General features: G+C 31.8%; 2 protein-coding genes across 2 annotated transcripts in view; one reads left to right on the top strand and one right to left on the bottom strand.

Moving 5' to 3' along the window:
• Positions 1 to 1,299: 1,299 nt before the first annotated feature.
• LOC105256252 (COP9 signalosome complex subunit 7) overlaps positions 1,300 to 23,131 on the bottom strand; it is an 82,281-nt gene continuing 60,449 nt past the window's right edge. The window contains exons 4-5 of the mRNA XM_011266014.3: positions 1,724 to 1,780; positions 1,300 to 1,525 (exon numbers count right to left, since the gene is read on the bottom strand). Coding sequence (XP_011264316.1) covers positions 1,776 to 1,780 — 5 coding nt within the window. The 3' untranslated portion in view covers positions 1,300 to 1,525; positions 1,724 to 1,775. The remainder of the gene's footprint in view (positions 1,526 to 1,723; positions 1,781 to 23,131) is intronic.
• Positions 4,702 to 23,131, top strand: part of LOC105256251 — a 72,450-nt gene continuing 54,020 nt past the window's right edge. The window contains exon 1 of the mRNA XM_025414140.1: positions 4,702 to 7,789. Coding sequence (XP_025269925.1) covers positions 4,702 to 7,789 — 3,088 coding nt within the window. The remainder of the gene's footprint in view (positions 7,790 to 23,131) is intronic.

Here is a 23,131-nt window from a genome sequence, read left to right as displayed (position 1 = left end):
ATTTGTCTTCGTATTCAATTTATTGAAGTTTTTTCATCGTAATGAGAAATATCGGATAACGGTAAATTGCGACATGACAAGAGAAAGGAATAAACACACACTAAAAAAATATAGTATAATATAAAAAATATTCATATAAAAATAATACACAGACACACACGCGCGCGCACGCATATGCGTGTTTACATGCGTGCGTATGTATGTGTAGACATGTGTATGTTAAAACTAGTATATTACTTCCAAAACCAAACCATTTAGAAATGTTTTTCCCATTTTTTAATATAATAATTTTTCATTTTTATCAAGTGTACTAGAATAAAAGAATTCTTAATGATAAACATTATATTTTTAATAAAATTAGTATAAATTTTAAATCTTTTAAATCTAAAAAAATTATAAAGAAAGAGAAAGGAAGTTGTGCGTTTCATATTATATCATTCTATAACATTTATATTAGTTACTAAATTTTACATGCTTCAAAGAGGAAAGAATCTGTTTTTAAAACAGAAAAAATAGATGCGACATTTAACGAAATCGCATCGTAATAAATATTCTAATTATACTTTGGTTGAAATAATTCGGTTTTATCGCAAGACTATGTATTTTCCTTTCATCAATATAGAATCCTCTCATAGTATCGTTTGATGAAAATATAGCCGAAACCAGGCCAGGTATTACCGCTCTACCGGCTACAATTATCAGCCGGGACATGCCGTTAACGAGAAAAGCCTTTCAAAGGCAACACAGAGTTCCGATTAAACTTTGTAGCGCTCCTCGACAAAAGAAAAAAAAGACATGTATTTTTCTCGATACGCTAAGAAACTTACTTACTATTTCGTTTCAATAAAAAAACCGCTTGAGAAGTTTTCCCCCTGACTCTTCATCCGCAACAAATTTCTCATAGCATCTGGTATCTTTTTTATTTCACAATATTATAAGTATCACTAATAAGATTATCAATAATATCGATTTTTTCTTTATATATATATATATATATATATATATATATATATATATGTAAAGAAAAAATAAAGACAGTAATAAAGACATATATATATACAAAGAAGAAAAAAGGAAGGAAATATTATTGGTATTTCAATTTCATATAATATAAATACATTTAAAAAAATTATGTATATATAAAATTATGTATTATATATATGTATTTAAAATTATGTGTATTGAAAATTTATTTATTCTTATACATTTATTCTTATACAGTAACTGACATTTCATTTTCTTTGCAAAATACTTAATAATTTTATTTAAAAAACTTAAAAACAAAAAAAGAAAAAGTGAGAAAGAGAAGAAAGGGAAAGATAGAAAAAGATATTATAAAGCTTTCTAATATACTGCATTTCTTATTGTACTATTTGGTGTACGAACAAATGGGATTGCTCTTTCAGCGATGCCGGAACGTGCAACATAAAGTCGGTCGTAGCTACAGTTTATGTGACATATTTAACTTCAAGCTCTTGCAAAAGCGTATCATTTTATATCGCATTTACTTGTAATATTCTTCAAACTAGAAAAGTAATAATATCATTTTAAAGATTTCATCCGTCATTGACTCTTAATAATAAACGAAAATATATTCACAAGATATATAAGTCAATAAAAATCGTTTCAAACCAAATAAATGTTTACTAAAAAAATTCTAAAAGTTTATAATGTATTAATTACCGTGAAACCGTGAATTAATAAAAAAATAAGAATTACTTACGTCATTCGATATATAAATCCTTTCTGATCCACTTGGTTCATTATGAGTCGCATTAACCTATTGCATAAAAAAATATTGGTTTTAATAGTAAATACTGACATTTTTTTATTTTCATAATTTTAAATTTCAATTAACAATGCAATTTACGTAAAAAATAAATAATAAATAGCTAGCAGAATTATTTCCTTATTATAAAAAAATACCAATATATACTATAATTACTATATAACATAATTATTATATAACATAATTATTTGCTTATGAAAGATATGCATATATATTAATTTTAATAATTATGCATTTTTGCATTTTTTATATAATTAAATTAATTTAATATAAAAATATCTCGAAGATATGTTTATCAATATACATACATACAAACACACACACACACACACACACACACACACACACACATATATACCGAATATTATAATATTTTATAAATCTATGATAAATGAAATGATTTACTTTTCTTTTTTTATAAAAAATTGTTCCTAATAAAATGTACTTTTTCCCTAAAATTAAAACATCATAAATTAGATAAAGCATCGGAAAAATAATAAAATTTAAATGCTAAAATTGTGCGATAATTATAGAATGATGTTTCTGAAAATATTTTAAAGCTCAGCTTTGACACGCTCTTTTCTAAAATTTTTCTCTAAAATTCTTCTCTACTATTATTTCTAAATTAACTTTGGAAAAAATTGAAAAATAACTTTAAAACTTTAATTTTAAAAATGTATGAAAAAAAAAGAAACTTTTATTCAACATTATTTTAAATAATTTAAAAGCTTGAGGTTTCCTCTTTAAAGTACTTTTCTTTAAATTCAATTGGGATTTTCTTTTATCAAGTTAACGCGAGATGAAATAATTAATGCACTTCCTGTTTTCTTCTGAGAGATCTCTAGCGTACCACCGGCATCAGCATTATCCGTGTACGTGGAGACAGCACAATCAAAGTTATATTTTATATGTGCGTGCGCTTTCTCATCATGGTAGAGATAGAGAAATACTACAATTTGAGTTCTCTCTCTCTCTCTTCTTTACAGTAATATTTAATAACTCTAAACCTCTCTCTATTATATGCGTACTCATTTGTATATTCTCGCACGCCGAGATGTATATAATCATTCATTCACCAACACTCATTCACTGATACACATGAATGCACATACATGAAACGTAAGCTCGACTGTGCTACTTCCACGTGATATACCTGAGTAATGCTAATGTCGGTGATGATATTAGAGATTTCTACTGAAAAAAGCTGAAAGTGCATTAATCATTTTAACTCGCAATAATTTAATGAAAAAATAGCAGATAAATGTTTGAAAAAGTATTTTAAAAAAGAAACTTAAAGCGTTTAAAACTAAATTTTAAAAAAATTTCTTTTTCTGCATATATTATCTTAAAGTTCTTCTGTAAATTTGTTCTGCAGTTAATTTGAAAGTGATATCCACCAGAGAAGAATCGTCATAATAAAGAACTTGATAATGTTTTAAAAATTGAGATTTTCAGTTTTAAAATATTTTCATTGCTCTATAATCATTTTTCGCAACATTACATGCATTTAAATTTCATTCTTTTCGATCAATTCAAAATGTTTTAATTTTATTGAGGAATATATCATAACATATAGTATAATATTTTTAAAAGTTTAATCCTGACGAAATAATAATAAAAATGTAAGTAAGTAATGGCTAAAGTAATTAATCTACTATAGAAAATATTAAAAAATATTATTTTAATTTGCAGTGCATATACATAAGACTGATATCAACACATTTAAATTAGTTTTAATTTATATATATATATATATATATATATATATATATATATAATTTGTATATCGTTAAGTTTAAATTTAAAAGAAATAAACGCATATCTTCTTGAAAATCGTGTAGAATTTTAGATCTCCAATGAATTGAGAACTATTTGTGTATCCAAATAGTTCAATGTACACCATTTGTCCAAAATTTAGTCTAAAAAATATATTGATATAATATACTTTTTAAAGATATGTTTTTTTAAGATATGATTAAAAAGTCTTACTGTAATTACTGTGATATATGTACATATTTAATTAAGATATAATGATATATGAATACGATATAATAATACGATTAAAAAAAAAACGAAATATGAACAGGAATATAATTTGCGCATTAAACACTTAATTGCATATATATAAATATCATACGTTTAATAAGTATACACACGTCAGTGCAACGGTGTAAACTCTAATGTTAATCAGGTTCCTTAATTGCGAAGAGCAAATCCGTACCTCAAAAGTAAGGCAGAACCAGAGGAAATTTCCGTGTCGATTAAAATGAGACTCAAAGTGATTTAGCAAGAGGTAATTGCGACTGACTCGTTAGCATCGCTCGATAGGCGAGGAGAGACGAGGCCTCACATAGATCCCTTTTAACTGAGTGATGCAATGGAATGCACCAAAATTAGAGAACCGCACCATCCACGGGTAATAATAGCACATAGTTGTGGATACATCCGAACACTGTGTTCAAATCAAATTAGAAATACTACAATAGTGACAAAGTACGTTTTGTTACGCGGTTTAAACATGATGCTGTGCGTATCATACGGCCGAGCATTATTAAATAAATTAACAAATATTAAACTAATGATAAATATTACATTCTTTAGCAGTATCAAAAAACTAATTTTGAATACTTTCTCTCTCTCATTTTAATGATTGTTTTAAAAATATTATATGTACATATAACTGTACTAGTAGTACTATAAATATATATATATATATATATATATATATATATATAATTATAATTGTAAAAAATAACTTTTTTACTGAATACATATAAATTAAAATATCAACAAATTTTATAAACTAAATTTTGTGGTAAATATAATTTTAATTAAACAATAAATAAATTTTAATAACACAATATTTTACATTTTTTCCAGAATTTGGCAATGATTAATGCAACGAAAAGGTGATGTGGCGAAACTTTGGTTGGGCGGCCATTCTGGCCACATGGACGATCTTCCTGATCTTGAATAGCGGTTTAACTGGTGAATGGATCTTCAATAATCAAATCAACAATGAATACACTTCCTATAAAGTTCATCAAGGATCAGCATCTTCTACTTTCGATAGAAAAGCAATTTATGATTCGAAAAAGAATTCCAAATCGAATGATCGTTTATCAATGCATATGAAAACAGTCTTCTCGGAATTCAAAAACATGGAAAATCGCGATTTACGACTCAGTGGCTATGAAAAGCGCGACACGACAAATGCAAAGGCAAAGGCTACACCAAGGTATTTGAAAGATAGTACTTCTGACAAAAATTCTTGGCTGACTGCAAAAAAAATAGCAACAAAAAACATGTGGTTACCAAAAATCATCATTATGGAAAAATCGAGGAATACAAAAAAATATTGTAAATTTATGTCTAGTCTGCATGTATCACCGTCCCATGAATTGAAAAGTACTTTGAGAAAGAAAAGACGTAAAGAAAAAACAACTTACACATTCTCGAGCGATCGTAAAAAGGCAGCAAAGTTAAGGCGGGACATTCGAGCGTTTGACAAGAAAAGCGAATGGCACAGGAAGAAGCACAAGAGGGAGCGAATCTTTAGCAGAGAAAATACGAAGACCGCATTCTTCTCTGACAAATTCAGAAAGCGCTCGTGCAACGGCAGTTCTACACGAGAATTTAAAAATTCCGATATCTCAAAGTTAAAAACTATAGAAAATACCAAGTTCAGGCGCACCGACGAGAAACGTGAATATAATAGAAACGACGAAGATTCTCGCCAAAGTTTGACGAAAAACGGCACGAATAAATTGATGTACGTGAATGTTGAGGCTAACGACGAATCTCGGATATTGGAGACAACTTTTCCAAACTATTCGAGCTTAAAAGGAAATCAAAGTCTTGGGAATGTCGGAACCGTGGTTACAGACAATACAGTCACAAAGAATTCACCGTACAAGCATTCCGTAACTGTCGCCTGGACTACGTTAATCTTCAATTCCAAAATTTCAAAGACAAACAAAGGAGTTTATAACGAAGAAAACACGATAAATCCCTATCATTCTCCGCAGAACGAATATTCGAAATCTTATAAGAGAGACGAATTTCCAGCAAGCGAAACTTACAAACGCCACCAATATTCAAAGATAGGGTTTAAAGTAAATACAGATGCGCGCGAAGATAGAAAAGGGAACGACGAAGATATTGTCGACTCCTTCGCTTCTCACGAACCGAACTCCCTCGATAGGCATTCTGCTAGGGAGGGAAGCTTTATGGAAGATTTCCCCTTACAAAAAGAAAAAAACGCGGTGAAGGTGGCGCAAGAAACGCCCGGCTCGCGACGTGAATATCATTCTTTTATAAGTAATATCGGCGCAAGAATAAATAGAAAAGCAACGGATCTTAACGAATTGCAGATACGAAGAAGAATGAGAGAGAGAGAAATTACCGCTGGTGCAAATTATATGACGCGCAACGAGCTTGAAATTAAACGTGATCTGTTACCAACTAATTTATTCATTACGGGAATCAGCGGGTCAAAGTTAGAGTATCCAACATCGGCGCGCATTTCAATCACGCGGAAGAGGAATCCGATGCATGTAGGATACGTCAGGTCTGGCTCGGACTGCAAACATTCACGAATGACCGATTTCGAAGCCCAAGTTAGTAGCGCGTTTCGATTCGGCCTCTGGAATGTCTCCGGTTCATCGAGACTCGCAAAATTCGATAAACCCCTCGATCGGGAAGCTCATAGTCGCGTGAAATATTCGCGGAAATTCGATGCGATCAATATTGATGCGCGGCCGCCACACATCACTAAGATAATTGATGGAAGATCGAAACTTGACGAGGAACTTCGAAGAACTTCGACCGAAAACGAATCTATCTTTCCTAGTGCACCGAATATTGGCGATAATCTGACCGAGATGCGAGTGATTAATGGATATGAGCAGTCATCGAGCGAACCTACAGATGAGTCGGGATTAGAAAATGTCAGAGATGGAAATCACTCTGACATGCGTGAAGAATCTGGATTTTATTCACGAAGTAGCGGTATCCATAACTCAAAGTATCGACGATACAAACGTCATGAAGTTCGAAATACTCTGGGGAATCCGACATCGACTGAACTTGATAGTGAGACGTGGAAGACATTTGATACAATAAGGCCAACAACATCGAATGTTTTGATTAAATTTACACCCAATCCATCCGTTTCGGTTACTCAAACAACTAATACAGATCAAATACCTAACGCGAATTTTCTCACAACTGTAAAAACACTGCCGTCCTCGGGATACCGAAAAATCTCAAAAAAATGGCAATCGATTCCGTCGATGACTACCGATTACGAGGTACAACATACGAATGCTTCGGCGGGAATAGGTTCCAACGGATCTGATTCATTAGAGACCATGTTAGTAGATATTCCAAAAACATTCAACGTCAGCTCGATAGATACATCGGCGTTTCTAATCAAGACGCTTGATCGATCGACAGCAATCAATAAAACAGACAACTCCGTTATTCTGAAAGAAATTTCCTCGACACCAGAAATGAATCTGCAAATATCCTACGCCACAAACGAGAATGTCTTCGACACGTCGTTAATCGAGCCCATTAATTCACAAGAAGATTACAGAATGCATGGAAACGGCACGATCGTCGATCCTACAATCGAGCCGTTTCCTCAAAGGAGCATCAATTCCCCTCGAAATGTCTTGGAGGACATGACGATAGAGAATGTCGACGATTCATCGACCGACGACGCACTCTCCGACCAGTGGCCCGTAAAGCATAGCGCAGTGGTAGAAGGTGATCTCGTTCTTGGTGGACTCATGATGGTGCACGAACGGGAAGACACAATTACATGCGGTCCCGTAATGCCTCAGGGTGGCATACAGGCATTAGAGGCTATGCTGTACACGCTGGATAAGCTGAACGATCGGGAGATCGTACCGGGTGTCAAGATCGGAGCGCATATCCTCGACGACTGCGACAAGGACACCTACGGTCTCGAGATGGCGGTGGATTTCATTAAGGGTATGTAAGCGTCGCAGAATCTGATTACGTTTATTTATGCATATTGCTAGTAATTTCGTCTTTGTGTGTGTGCGTTTCATATAGCGAAATTTTATCAGATAACGTCGCAAAGCTCAGAGCACGAAAAATTGATAGAGTATACAATTTTTATATCTGTTTCTATCTCTTCCTACAAATTGACTCGAAAAATACGACATAAATTCCGAAAAGAAATAAACGTTTCTTTTGTAATATTGTTTATCTTCATTTTATTTTACTTTTTATTGTTGTTTTCTTTTACTTCTAGCATTTAATTCCTATACGTATTTACTTTTTCGTATTTTAAATTAAAATTAAATCTAAGTTTAATTTTTTTTGTTTGCTAAAATCGAGCAAAACGTCGTATGAATATTAAGTATTCCTCGAAGAGAATTTCCAATTTATTGTAGCCATTCCATGAAAATGCTATGATGATGCGGCCCTATAATATCTTGGGAGAAATTTCCAGCCAGGAAATTACGCTAGCAAAACCACCGCGGCGTAATTTCTGGTAGAACGAACTTGTATTGACTTATTTCGTTATCGCCTTGATGCAGCGCAACTATTAGATTTATATGCTTGAGATGAAAAGCATATATACATATGCATTGAAAGCAACAGTATTGCTTCTTTTGAACGCGTTTATTTCATAGAGAATAGAGAGAAATTGCTTTTAAAACTGGTTCTGATCTTTATTAACATCTATGAATAATGCATATTCGATAGCTATTCCGTTTATTTTACCACTCTAATTTCCTCCTTTATATTAAAAAAGAAATTTAGTATTGTAAGCAAAAAATAGCTCTAATTTATTCGGCAAATATATCTTCATCAGTTTGATATCTCAACAAAGATTATAAATAGCGGAAGTAGCACCAATTAAGACAATTGTTTTTATATTTAAAGATAAATAGATAGATTTATCTTTATCGAGAATAAATAAAAGGGGTAGTAAACATCAGTAGGCCAACGTTCTACATTCTTGAAAAGATATGATCTTCTGTCGGTAAGCTTTCAGTTGGGAAGGATCAATCGAGCTTTTCGCAAGGTACCGACAGTAATTATATAGCAACACACGCCAACGTACGATAAATGAGAAGATTTATCTTATGTTGGCGTTTCTGTGCGTTTTATTGCTATCAACACACATAAACTATGAAAAATAGCACAACAAATGTTGACTGTTAAACGTATAAAATACAGCGCTTTTGTATCTTTTCCCCGATGTGCTTTTTAACTTTCCACAGAACCATAACAGAATTCTTCTTATAAAATATAGAATCAGATTCCCTCTATGCGAATTATATATGTATATATATAATTCTAATATCAAAATTAAATAAACTATAATTTTATATAATATACGATAATATTTCGACTGATACATGGTAATATTTCGACTGATAATGAAATAAACATGACATTTCTCTTTCTCCTGAGAGCTGCTAAAATTCTATTTCACAATCCGCCGAGTTTTCGCAAAACTATCACTTTGAATTACCACATTCGCTTCCTTTTGCGGCAATATGTAGAATCATCTGAAATTCAAAATAAGCAATTGCTGCATGCAGTAAAAATTTCTCCGCGCCAAACTCGACAAAAGTTACGCTGTAAGAAAAGTGACATGCCACGAGCTCATGATAACACCCGAGAAATTAAAGTCGTTGTATTATTCAACGGATGGCACACCAGAGCAATGCGAACTATCTTCGCTACGCGGAATAGGAATTCTCTATTCAACTCTCATATTTAATCCTGACCCAGGTTAATAACTGCCAGTGAACGCGACGTACTGTACCGCTGCGAGCTTCCGTTCTACAAGCTGACACCAACTAGTTGATATTCACAGTAGTAGTAATCGGTTTTATTGATACTTTCACGGAGGAGAGACTTAAGCGGCTTATACAGCCTTGAATAGATCATGCGCGCATAATGTTTGCTTAAAATGAGATAATGGAAGCTCGCCAAAAATCATCGATGAACGAAAATAAATATGCCCAATTTAGTAAAAAAACTTATTAAATTCGTAAAATTTTCTTACAGATATATCAATAGATATATCAATAGATCATTTAAATAAATATTTTCTTTTTATCATTCATAACATTTTAATCATTAAGAGAAAGTTTTTGATTTGCATTATTAATATTTTAAAATTGTCATCCATTTTTTTATTTCTTCATATAAATAATGCTGTGTAGAATTATGTAGCATTTATGAAATAATTTTCTGAATATTCGTATAAGCATACACATAGTTTTAGATACTTATACGTTAAAGATAAATATTTTTTAAAGCGAAATTGAAATAAGATGAAGAATAATACTTCGTATAATCCACGTTTCAATAATAAAGCTCTTTCATATAAATTTTATAACATATATGTATATACGTACACGCACAATTGTTTATATAATTTGCTTATTATTATAAAAATGTGAGATTTAATGTAATAGAGATTTTATACAATATCGCAAATTACATAATAAAAAGAATTTTTACGATAAAAAATCACGCAATTCCACGCAAGAAACGCGCATTCATTTCATATTATGTATACCATATATATAGACAAAAATAACTATAAACCGAATTGATTCAACATATTTGCAATATAAATAGATAATCTCCAAATCAATTGGTCTTTATAACCTATCAATTAATACTGCATACCGAATTTCTCGTTGAAAATGTCATGAGCACTGCTTGTAATTACTATTGCAATTGAACTCTCGCATATATAAAGTGCATCGCAAAATTATGACAACGCGATTGTCACGTGAGATATTAGTCATCTCATATGATACTTGAAATTCGAAGCGTTAATAATACACAAAAAATTTACTTTAACTTTATATAGTATTTTAACATTATATATTATGTATATGTATTTTTTGCTGTAATATTGTTTAAACGTTAAACAATTAATGTTGATAAATATGAGTGCAAAGAATGGAAATATCTTGAGAATTTTTATATCATTTACTTGTATCTTGTTAATTATAAAATGACTATTAAGATTAGAAACGAGAGCTATTGAAGACTTAAAGAGCGATTTAAAAGCATTCAACGCGCACTCAACCGAGGCATCCCAGTAGGAGATAATGATAAAATCGAAGCAAAATTGCATGGAAGTGACAATTTTTATGTCATTTACTCATAGCTTAGTGATTATTGCAAGAAGGATATTAAATTATGCAATAGTATATTCGAAAGAGACAAAAATAAATTATTTCTCATACATATGTCTAATTTAATCTAAAAAAGTGAGCCTTTTAATTAAAAGCAAAAAACGTGCTGCTGATATTCACGCTTCCTGCCGAATTGTGCATTCGTGAGTACCGGAATTCATATCTGATGGGCGAACGACGTCGTACCCGTCGTTGTCATTAGAACATGGACGTTTTTGCGTTCGGACTGCACGCGAGCTCTCGAGATAACGTTACTCCTAGTAGCGAACACCGCAATTTGTCACGACTTGCTTCCCGACGAGCGATTTAAAAACAACATTTTTCAACGTGCAGTTCAGCCGAGGCACCACAGTAGGAGATAATGGCAAAATCGAAGCAATACCGCTGTACCGCACGGAAGTAAGCGGTATAATAACGATTTTATGAAAATTTAATCGGACTGGGGAATATCTCCACCGGTAAGTGGTATTCTTGTTTCTCAACAAAAATTTACTCAAGCACAAGAATTACGAAGAATCTGTGGAGTTGTAGTTGCCTGTTAAAAAATTAATTTTTATAAGTATGAGACAATGTAGAGAGCAATTTTATATAAATTTACACAACTCTTTTAATTTTCGATGAATCTTTAATATTGAGAGTCTTTAAACTCCTTGATAAAATTCTTTCCTAAAAATTTTATAAAAAGCGATAGACCGAGAGAAAGAGAGAGAGTGAGAGTGAGAGTGAGAGAGAGAGAGAGAGAGAGAGAGAGAAAGGGAGAGGGGGAGAGAGGGGGAGGAGAGAGAGAGAGAGAGAGAATCACAGCTGTTTGATGTAAATTTCGAATATCGACTTTTCCAAAAATGCTAATAAACACGTTTCTCTTTTTCTCCTACAAGTCCGGAGTTGTTGATCAATGTTACGAGAAAACAACGCTGCGATGGAATATTTAAACGAGCGCTGGTGGCCAATATATTGGAACATCAAACACGCTCATGCTTCCTTTGTGTGAGGATTCCATTGTGTGATATACTCTTATATCGACTATTTTCTGGAACTTTCATCACTTGCGTCATCATTTTCAGCGAGTATCTGCGAAACACTATCTTGACATTACCGAAAATCATTTATCAAGCAAATGGCATGCAATATTACTGCAAATGTCACATTTGTTGACATTTTCCACGTATTTTCAGTTTATTGCGAAAAGAGTACTCGGAGTCAACTTGCAAAACAAGTTGTTTTTCCAACATTAATTTTCAAAATTAATTATCTTCACCTTAAATATTTATAAAAAATTATTACGCAACGGAGAAATGTATATGTTCGTATAAAAAATTAAAAATTTAATAGAATTAACATAGAGAATGTTAACACAGAGAATTAAATCGATAAACTTTTCTCTGTTATAAATTCGTTATAGGAGAGGATCATATTATGGCGCATAGCTTTACAAATAAAAACCACGAGGATTCATTAACCAGCTAGCATCTAACGAGATTTAAACTGGAGCTTCCGTAAATTAGTGCGGTATACGTAATGGGGCTTTTTTGCTAGGTTTAGTTTCAACTACGGCTATTTATCGAAGCACTTGTAACAAGCATTTTTCTCATAATTTTTATCTCATTATTAAATGCAAAGAATTTTGTATGATTAGAGCAGAGAAACGAAAGAAACATTAGAATGAATATGCATCAGATGACTTTCTCAGCACAAAGAGAGCTAAAAGTTACGTGCAGTATATATATATATATATATATATATATATATATACACAATTGCAGTATGCATGTATGAAAAACTATTAAAAAAATCAATCGATAAATTATTCGATAAATTAAAATAATAATATAAATTTAAATATTATCTGTAGGAAAAATATGTAAAAATTTAATTAGCGCATTACCAAAGTAATATATTTTTAATTTAGGAAATTTTTGTTTTATGTTCGATAAAATATAAAGCATCTGTTAAATAATATTAGTTGATGTCCGTCATTCTATTTGTTTTCGCAACAAAAAGATCCAAAATAAGTGCGGAAAATCTGTATATTTAATGCAATACTATTTAGAACCAAGATCATGTTCAAGATGAATAATAATAGAAAAAGAGAATAATTTTTGAAAAATAAAGAATCATTTCTCATATTCGTTATATTAACGCTTAAAAATTTAAATCACTTCGTGACTTGGTGAAAGCTAATCCGAGAAGTAAAACTTTAGATATTCTTAACAAATCACAGCCGATTGCACGGTTGCGACCCGGCATTTAACGAACTTATCTCGGTTTGCCTCAAGAGAATTGATCACCAAGATATAAGACTTCCGGCACGAATTTCCGAAGCCACCTCGGTTTGCTCCGGCTACGTAATCTCATAAGTAACTGCACAAAAACACGCCTAATCCATTTTCTGCAGCCATGATGTACTAAGCACGTGATCGCTATCATTTCTTCTCCGTTCTGCAACGCTGTTCAGTGCATATTCACAACTTATAGATTTTACGAACGGATAGTGCGGATCGTTTTTCTCTTATTTTTTGCTTATACATTCCGCCAACAAGCGAATTAAACGACACGTCAAAAGATCATTCAATTTTCTTTAATCAAAACATGATACTCGTGCCTCAATTTTCGTTTACGCTATCACCCTTTTCGTTTACGTTTTGAGCGCAACACGTAAAGTGTCAGACTATAATACACATCTCGTATGATTGCACGATTTTAATTACGTCTTTTATTTTTGTTAGTTCATTACATTAACATTAAAACTGAAAATTTTTTATATAATTTTGCATGAAATTTTAAGTAGCCAATAATACCAATCTTTAAAGGATAAGACCATATGCAAACTCTCATGTACGATTCTACATAGCATTCTATGCATACACGTATTTTTGCATGATTGTATGATGTAATAGGTTTGCGAACTATTACGCGTTGCGCAAGCAACTTCCGTACCAAATTTCGAAGCACACCTCCGTGCAAAACAGATGTTGTGCATTTCTAGAAATTGCTCCCAATTTCTCGATAAATTAATCGCGAAGTTGGTACAACGCCAGATCCGACTAGCGCGATCACTACTGTCGTCCTATAATTTTGGCGTCTCATCGAAAATTAAATATATTGCGGATTTTATAGAAATGATTGAGATATCCCCGACGTCCTTGATCCACGCAATAAATTTAGAGTTATTCTACGTATGAATTCGTATTTTAAGTGGAAACGATAAAATCGTAATTAAAATTAATTTATCAATCTTCCAATAATTAATACGTTCTAATGAAGGTAGCTAAGTAACACTTCTCTTTGATTGTGACTCTTACTTCTCTTCTCTCCAATTGCTGTCCCTGATCACTACATCGATTGAATCTCGTTGCACAGCTCGAACTTCATGTAATCGTATCTCGTACAATGTAATCGAGAGAGTGATGTGAGAGTTTCGATTTCGCAAAGGATTCTAGGTAATACCTACTGTAAGATAAAGCTTATTGTACGATTATTGCGATAAATCGATGTGACGATGTTATAGTTCGTGATGCTTTTTTCTAATAAATAAAAATATTTAGAAATGCTTGAAAATAAAGGTTTGAAGATTCGTCAAGTTAATAATAAAATTTGGCTATGGCTGAGATGTTTTGCTACGTCATATCTTATATCTTTTAAACAGAATTATGCATTTCAAAATGATTTTTAACTTGCATAGGATTGTTAACTTACATATTACTTGGTAATATAAACTTTATTTTTTTTAATATCATTTAATATATTGGAGAATGCGTGCAAAATCTCCGATAAAATGTTCAAAATATATTATAATGTAGATCACATGATGATTTTTCTGTTGCGTCAATCGAAAATTGCTCGTGTAATAATAGATAAATCATGATCAAAATATCCTCATTTGTTTTTTCGAACGTATAAAAACATCATTGCATGAAAGCCGAATAATTAATAATATAGGGAAATGGATAATGTGAATAACATGGAAAAATATTTTTTTAAATGTAGGTAACGCGATGACGTAAGCGTTGATGGGTGCGAGATGGTTACTTATTTCCATTATGAGCATCGCATGCATTGTACATTACTATGTACGCTAATTACCGCGCTATTTTAGCCGAGTAAGACTTATGATACCTAATAAAATACGAAATTTTGACAAGAAGATATTTTAAAAGATATAATATATTATTACTAAACAAGAAAGAAAATAAAAGAGAAAGAATAATAATATCGTATAAAGATAATTATTAAAATCTAATTGTATTCATGATGAATCATATTTTACATTAAGGCAAATACATTAAAAAATTTATCGTATTATATTATTTTTCGTTTTTATAAGTTAATTAAAATATATTTAAAAAATATGTTTTTATATTTTTGCATATTATTTTCAAACTTCAAGTACTAAAAAAAATCTTTTTAAACTCAATAAAAAATCTTTCTTTCATGAAGTCTTTTCAAACGCGCGCAATTTAGATCCTAATCAAGTAATACTATTATTTCTGACAATTTTATTCAGAATAAAATATTGTACGACATACGTTAAATCACTATTTAATCGTTTGACATAAATTAGCGCATTATCTGAACCGATAGAAAAGTTGAGTCGTCAAGACACAGCGAAGAGAAAGAATCTACGAGAAAATGGTGAAAGGAGAGGGGACGAAGGGTAGGAGAAGAGAATGGTAGGAGGGTTGATACGTTCGAAGAGGGTAGCGTTGATGCAGTCGCACCAGCCAGTCAGTGGCTGCTACGGCACAGTAGCGCACGCGCGTGTTCCTTTTCGAAACGTTTTCGAGTCTAAACAATTTTTGCGATAAATCATCAATTTTGGTCGGAAAATATAACATAAAGTTTAACACAATAGTGACTCTACAAATAATTGCCATCTTCATTCACCGATGGAATTCCTCATTTCCCGCCGTTAGCAATTCTGACTCGTTGATGGTGATCCGCATGGCATTCAAGTGACGGAGAGAATAATAGCTTTTTGCATAATATCTTAAAAATCGAAAAAATTTTACGTAAAAACCAAGTAATGTGGACAGTAAAGTGCGTATGGCATTAATTGTTATCGCTATAAAATAAAACTTTAAATGAAGATGACGAGTATATAATCATAGGTGAACATTAACTAAGAAAAAAATGCTTTTAACAACGAAAGATCCTTTTTTAAATATAACTAAGATCAAAGATAATTTTAACAACGAAAGATCCTTTTTTAAAAAAAAACTAAGTTCTCGTGCTTGCCATTCGATGGCACATTCATCATACATTTGTGACATCGATTATCATTGTGAGATTAGATATATCGTTATCGATTGCCCATTAAAAATGTCCTGTATTATTCAAACATTAATACATTTATCGAAATTTATTCAAAAAGTTATCTATAAAGAAGAATAATTAGTGTAAAATAGTCAAGTAAGAAACAATGAAATCACTTCTTTACACTATATTTATGGCTAACAATCATTTATGTAAATGGAGACTTTTTTTTAGCGATTTTTCGAATCATATATCTGCGGAATTAATATTTCTGATATTACAAAAATTTTCGTGAAAGCATTAAACGATTCTTTTTGTGTGCCAAGACAAGAAATAAGTTTTTGATCTTTTTCAAAAGCAAAGAAAAAGAATAAACGATGACAAAATAGATCAGCTTAATCGGTTTTCGAGCCCGAGATTTTCGCTCGATCAAGCGATAAAATATAAAATCAAGTTTAAACGTAACTCTTTCAGTCCAGCTTGTTTAAGTTCAATACGTGCGCGAACAATATGGTACACTTGAAAACTCAAAAATAAAAAAATATTATTTTAGATGTAATGAGAGTCATGTCACATATACATATACTGTGCCAACATTTCTTTTCCATTAGCACTATATATTTGTGTGAGTCTAAATTACTCTATTGTAACACAGTGTAACACACGCTACACAGCCATATCGCATCTACGACAAAAAATTACATTAAAACGGTAGCAATTTTATTTTAACATGTAAGTACTTGAATAATTCAGAACAAGTTTTCGATATTATCATTGCCACGTAATCTCAAATAAATTACTTTCCTAATCATCTTGACTAAGATATAATCTAACTTTCTTGCATAAAAATATCATTTCAACTTCATAAAGTAAGCAGCAGCAGCAAAAAGTGGTATACAGCTAAGTAAACTTTTTGTCTTATTTTCTCCAAAAACTTTAAGAAATACGATCCGAAATTCTATTAAGGTTTGAGTAATTTATGATAATAGTTTGAGTAAGATAGCCTATTATACCTTATATGTATAGCCGGATTATATTGCGCGGTCGCTTTGTGACACATTTAATGCGAATTCGATGAAGATGCTTGCAGCATTTTGGCTCAATTCGGACAATAAATGAATGGCTTTGTGATTATCATTAACTCTATTGCTTAATTAGATACAGTGGTTGACATTTTGAAAATTATTATGGAGAATTATCATAGTCATCAATTACCATTATATTATTATATTATCATATCAAATTATTAACTATTTCATCTACTTAAATCCTAATCAGATCATCAGCAATACAATTATAAATAACGATTAATTCAAGAATAAATAATAAATAATAATCTGTAATCTCACATATACATAAAATTTATCTCAAAGTAGTGTCAATTAGTTAATATATGTTTAATATTGGTAGTTCGAGAAAATTTAATTACGTGATATTACCTATACACGCGGCTACGAGAAATGTGCATGTTATAATTGATATATTGCACAATATTAGTAGTCATATACTTAATAATTGTATGTAAAGTTAAATTAAGTTATGTTAATTATACTGCACATATGGATATTTCTCTCTCTCTCTCTTTTTCTCTATGAATAAAAGCTTTTATGACACATTATATATTTATACTATTATAAAATAAAGTAGTCACACGTATCTAAAAATATAAGATTTCAGAAAAACTGTAGACATAAAATCATTCCATAGATTTATATCATCTTTTTTTAATTGTGCCATTTATTCATTTATAAATGCTTTGCCAGACATTAATTGATGAAATTATGAAACATTTACGTTGTCGTTATTGAACGTATAATACCGATTTATTCGTGATTACGTACGAAAATCAAAGGCTAAAATCAATGATTCGACGAACCGATGTTTCACAATCAGCGTAAATTTAGCATCCAACGAAAAACGACACACCATTAATAAACCGACGAGCTCGCATTCCCGTCAACGAAATCGATTTTTGTTTCAATATCACTATCGTTATCGTTATCGTTACCGTTATTTATTAGTATACCGAGTTCACACAGTTAAAAGTGGCGTTGGATATTACTGAATTTTCGAGTTATAAATAAAATCACTTGATTACATTTAAGATACTATCAAATAGGATTAAAAGGAGTAACTAATGCAATTACATAACTTGTAAATTCGCAATTAATTCATTGTTATCATTTCACAATATAGACAAAAAACATAAATACCAAAGTTAAAAATATATCGATATAATATTATATTGCAATAAAGATAAAAAAGTAATTCCACCATTCGCGAAACTCGTAATCAAAATATTTTACATGATGTTTATACCACAATAATTGCTATTATATTACGATGATATCAAAATGATAAAAATTGATGTTAAAACAATTAAAATAAATATAAAAGTTACACAACGAAATATTACTCTCCTTTTTTTTAACCAATATTTTTGTAAATTTAAAAAAAGTGTTAAAATTAATTTAGGTATAAGTTTTAGAGTTTCAAATACAAGTTTTCAAATTTTACCATCTATTATATAAGATACTAAACTCAAATTCCCAAAAACATATATTTTAGATATTCAAATTATACAAATTATCAATCAAATTATAAATCAATATAAATTTTTATTAAAGAAAATTCATAAAGTTTGTCCGAAAAAGGATACATTTTTAATTTCTGATATAAGCTATATTTTCTTTTTGACAGCCGTTGTCATCCTCTTCTCTTCGTTATACTTAATATATGTGTATAATACATAATACTGGTATAATACGTGTATAATACATAGTACTGGTCATGTAGAAACGGTGAGCAACAGGTCGTCTAGGAATGACACTTGGTTGTGCTTATATCGAACGGTCACGCATGGATATATAAAGTTTCCAATTAGAACGCACGTCAGCGTGTAGAAAGAAATGGCGCGCAAGAGCATAATTCCGATGCGACGCGAACGTCAAAACTTCCGTCCGGAGCTTGAGCCGCGCAACAGGTATATATATATGTTGCAATAATGAATTATAGCCGATCTCGATTTTAGCGATCATCCGTCAAGGTCCGAAAAGTTCGCAACTTCCGACGGACATAGTCGCGTTGAAGTTTTTAATTGCACGAAGCCGTGGGAGTCGTTATCGACGTGCGACCGCACGTCCGCGCATCTGCAATTTCTCGACCATGCAACGTGGCGCTTCGTGACCGAGCAATTTAAACTTGCGGCTTGCACGATACCACCTGCGGGTTCGAAGCTCGAGAGACGTATCAAAATATTCGATAGCGGTCGTCGCAAATCTGCCGGCGTTGAATAACGATCGTCCGAATAATACTTGATTGCATACATATATGAATACTGTATATAACATCTGTTTTGTTCATCCGTTTTGCATTGTCTGCATTTGTATATACATGTACAAGGAGAGGGAGAATCGTTAACGAATCGCGAGTTCAAAGTTTTTTTTATTGCAACGTTATCATTAATATCGACACACAAAACATTTGTTCGATAAAGTGAGCATAAATAACACAGAAGATATAATGATAAATTTATAGTCATCCGTAAAATATCTGTCCGATTGAACACATTAAAAAAGACGTAAAAAAGTGATATTAAATAATAAATAGACAATAAATATTATTTTTTTTCAAAACGTGTGAAAACGCACGTGAGAGAAAGTGAAAGGGATGATAAATTATAGAAAAAACAATGAACATGGAGATTCAGGTCGGCGATAAATCCGTTTCGATTTTTGTAAATGATACAGTTTAAATCGACAAACGTTTTGACGTATAAACGCAACGTGTTAATGCAGATTTCCTTCGTCGCGTAAAAGAAATGTTGAAAAATTATGGCAGCGTAAAGATACACGTAAAATTATATGAAACATAGAAGAGATGCAGCGTGCGAGAAAGGCAAGTCTTATATAATAAATGCAAACGGAAGATCACGTACAATTTTACAACGACACGTATGTTGCATCTGTACTACCAGCAGTAAGACCTGCCGTTACATTTACTAGTGACATATGTCATAGCATATATCTTTTCTCACTCTACACATATATATTATTATTATAGCTTCCGCGTATAGTTCGTAAAATATTCTTCAATTATTGAAAGGCTTGTAAATTTCACACATTTAAAATCGTATTAATTTTGATATAATCATCTTCAACTAAATGTACTCAGATATAAACTAACATCATCGTTATTGAAATAATAAAATTTGAATAATTTTTCTTTTAATATCCAAGATATTTACGAGACGCGTTATAATAAATTACACATCTATTTTCCAACATTAATATCTCTTATATTATATAATCTCTAATATCTTAAAGTGTCGTCAGATTAAAAACAGAAGGGTGCAGCATTCAATCCGCGAATCAATTTCTGCTCATCGTTGACATATCCGTTATACATACGAAATATGGAAACCGAGATCAATCGAATCTACCCAGAATCCGTGCTCACATGTCTTTTCGATTGTGCGCGAGACATCCGTTCTTCGATTCGAAGCTTGTCCGTTCATATTGATAAGGAAGAGTAGCGAACGTAAATCATCGTGAATTCAAAGCCCGAGGCGGATAAGCGAAAGTCGCGGCAACATCGAAACTGCACAAACACGTTCAAGCCGGAAATCCGCGAGAAACTACACTGAGAAAAAAATCTGGTTGCATTAATTAAAATTCTGGTAGATTCAACCAGTATATCTGTTGGAAAATGGACGAACCAGAATTCTTGTAGGAATTACCAGATGAATCTGATTAATTTCTTCCTGTTAAATTTACCAAATTTTCTGATTAATAATACTGAACTCGCCAGCACCAAGTCATCTAAAATTTTTTCCATCTAATCTCAAAAGTCTATTTAATATTCTGAATTTCAACAAGATTATTGGATAAATTCAATTCAGATTATTGAATAAATTATTTTAAATTTAGTTTGTTAGATATTAAACTGATAAACAGTGATGCAAGAAGAGGATGCAGCTCAAACACACAATCGGAGTGCTAGTGTCCTCTTTCTGACACTACTGTTCGTAAGAGAAAAAAATATACTTTGGATTTAACGTTAATACTAGTTCTTTATATACATTTCATGGCAAATATTGAATACGAGTTAAGTTAAGAGTGACTCGCGGCCTAACGGCAAGAAAGAAATTAATGTAACAAGAAATTTTATAGATCCAACCAGAAAATACTAACCAAATTCTTATAGTAAAATGTATTAAACGTTCTAGTTATAAAAAATCGAGTCTTATCATAACTAGAAATTCTTGTTTGATTTAACCAAAATGCCTTCAATCATACGTCTTGTTGGTACAATCAAACGATTTTTCTCAGTGTAGCAAACAACATAACTTCTCGATTATGACGTCATGAAGTTTCTGCTCTTGGCGCTATTGAGCTGCATCTGCTCGGCCGATGATCGACACTCGAAGTCTTTCAAACAATGGCCCAAGAAGATCGACATCGCAAAGATCGAGAATATCTCGCGCGTGGCGTCGCAGATACATCGCAGAGACTTGAACTACTTGAACGGATACGTGGACTTGACGGATACCGTCGTGAGATTACGTCACTACAATCACAAAAAATTCAGCCGTTTCCACGGCGATGATGTAGAAATACGTCATCCGATCAGGCATGGACATCATCAATTTCAATCGATTGACACAAACAATAAGATTATTTGGCCGGTGAAGAAGGAAGCAGTAATCAAAGGTGATCTTGTTCTTGGTGGACTGATGATGGTGCACGAAAGGGAAGACACAATTATGTGCGGTCCCGTAATGCCTCAGGGTGGCATACAGGCATTAGAAGCTATGCTGTATACGCTGGATAAGTTGAACGATCGGGAGATCGTACCGGGCGTCAAGATCGGAGCACATATCCTCGACGACTGCGACAAAGACACTTACGGGCTCGAGATGGCAGTGGATTTTATCAAGGGTACGTATACACGTTGAAATCTGACGACAAGCTTCTATCAGTAACATTATACTGTTCTTCTGATATTCTGTCTTTCTGATATTGTATTGCTCTTCCATGCAAAATAAGACAGCAAGTCAATGAAAACATTTGCATTGTTTTTCATCTTTTTACATTATTACTTTTCAATTCAACGATCGTATATAACATCAAAACTCATCATTTTTCTCTAAATCTCTCATTGTCGAGATTCCATAAATTATACAGATTCAATACATTATAACTGTCTGTATCAAATATCATGCAATAAATGAATTTATTCATTTTGCATCCACGTAATGCGATCCTATAATTAATACAGGGTTTAAAAGAAGATATTCTCTTCAAAAAGCTGATATGTGTCAATGTGTAACACGAACGTAATAATATGTTCTCATCAAAGTTAATGTTAACAACATATATTATTAGTATATTATCGCTAAAGTGATATTCAACAAAGTCGTCCACACATCATCATTGCGTAAAGTAACACGACATAATGTCGATAATGATATTCAATAATGGATTATTAATATATAATATCGCTGTACGTTCTCTCTTCATTGTATCGATTAATCACGATACAATAAGACATAGAATAATTTTATGCCAAAATTTATCGCATGCCGTATATTCGCTACAGAAATAGGAATGTATTTTCTATCTCGGTTTATATTATACATTTTATTGCGCATGAAATGCGATATAGACTTTCTGAAGCTATTAGAAACAGATTCAAAATACACCGGAACAAAGTTCTATACATATATAATGTATAAAGTTTTAATCTGATTATCACAGTTGAGTAAATTACATGTCGATTCCCAAAATATTATGTCTCTAGAATTTACTGAAAAAGGTAAAATACTTATTATTAATCGTAATAAATGTAAGGCGATATATATCCTCAGAAAACAATTTAT

Source organism: Camponotus floridanus, unplaced genomic scaffold (assembly GCF_003227725.1).
Source record: "Camponotus floridanus strain SB8 unplaced genomic scaffold, Cflo_v7.5 scaffold78, whole genome shotgun sequence".
NCBI lineage: Eukaryota > Metazoa > Arthropoda > Insecta > Hymenoptera > Formicidae > Camponotus > Camponotus floridanus.
This window is presented reverse-complemented; position numbering and strand designations above follow the sequence as displayed.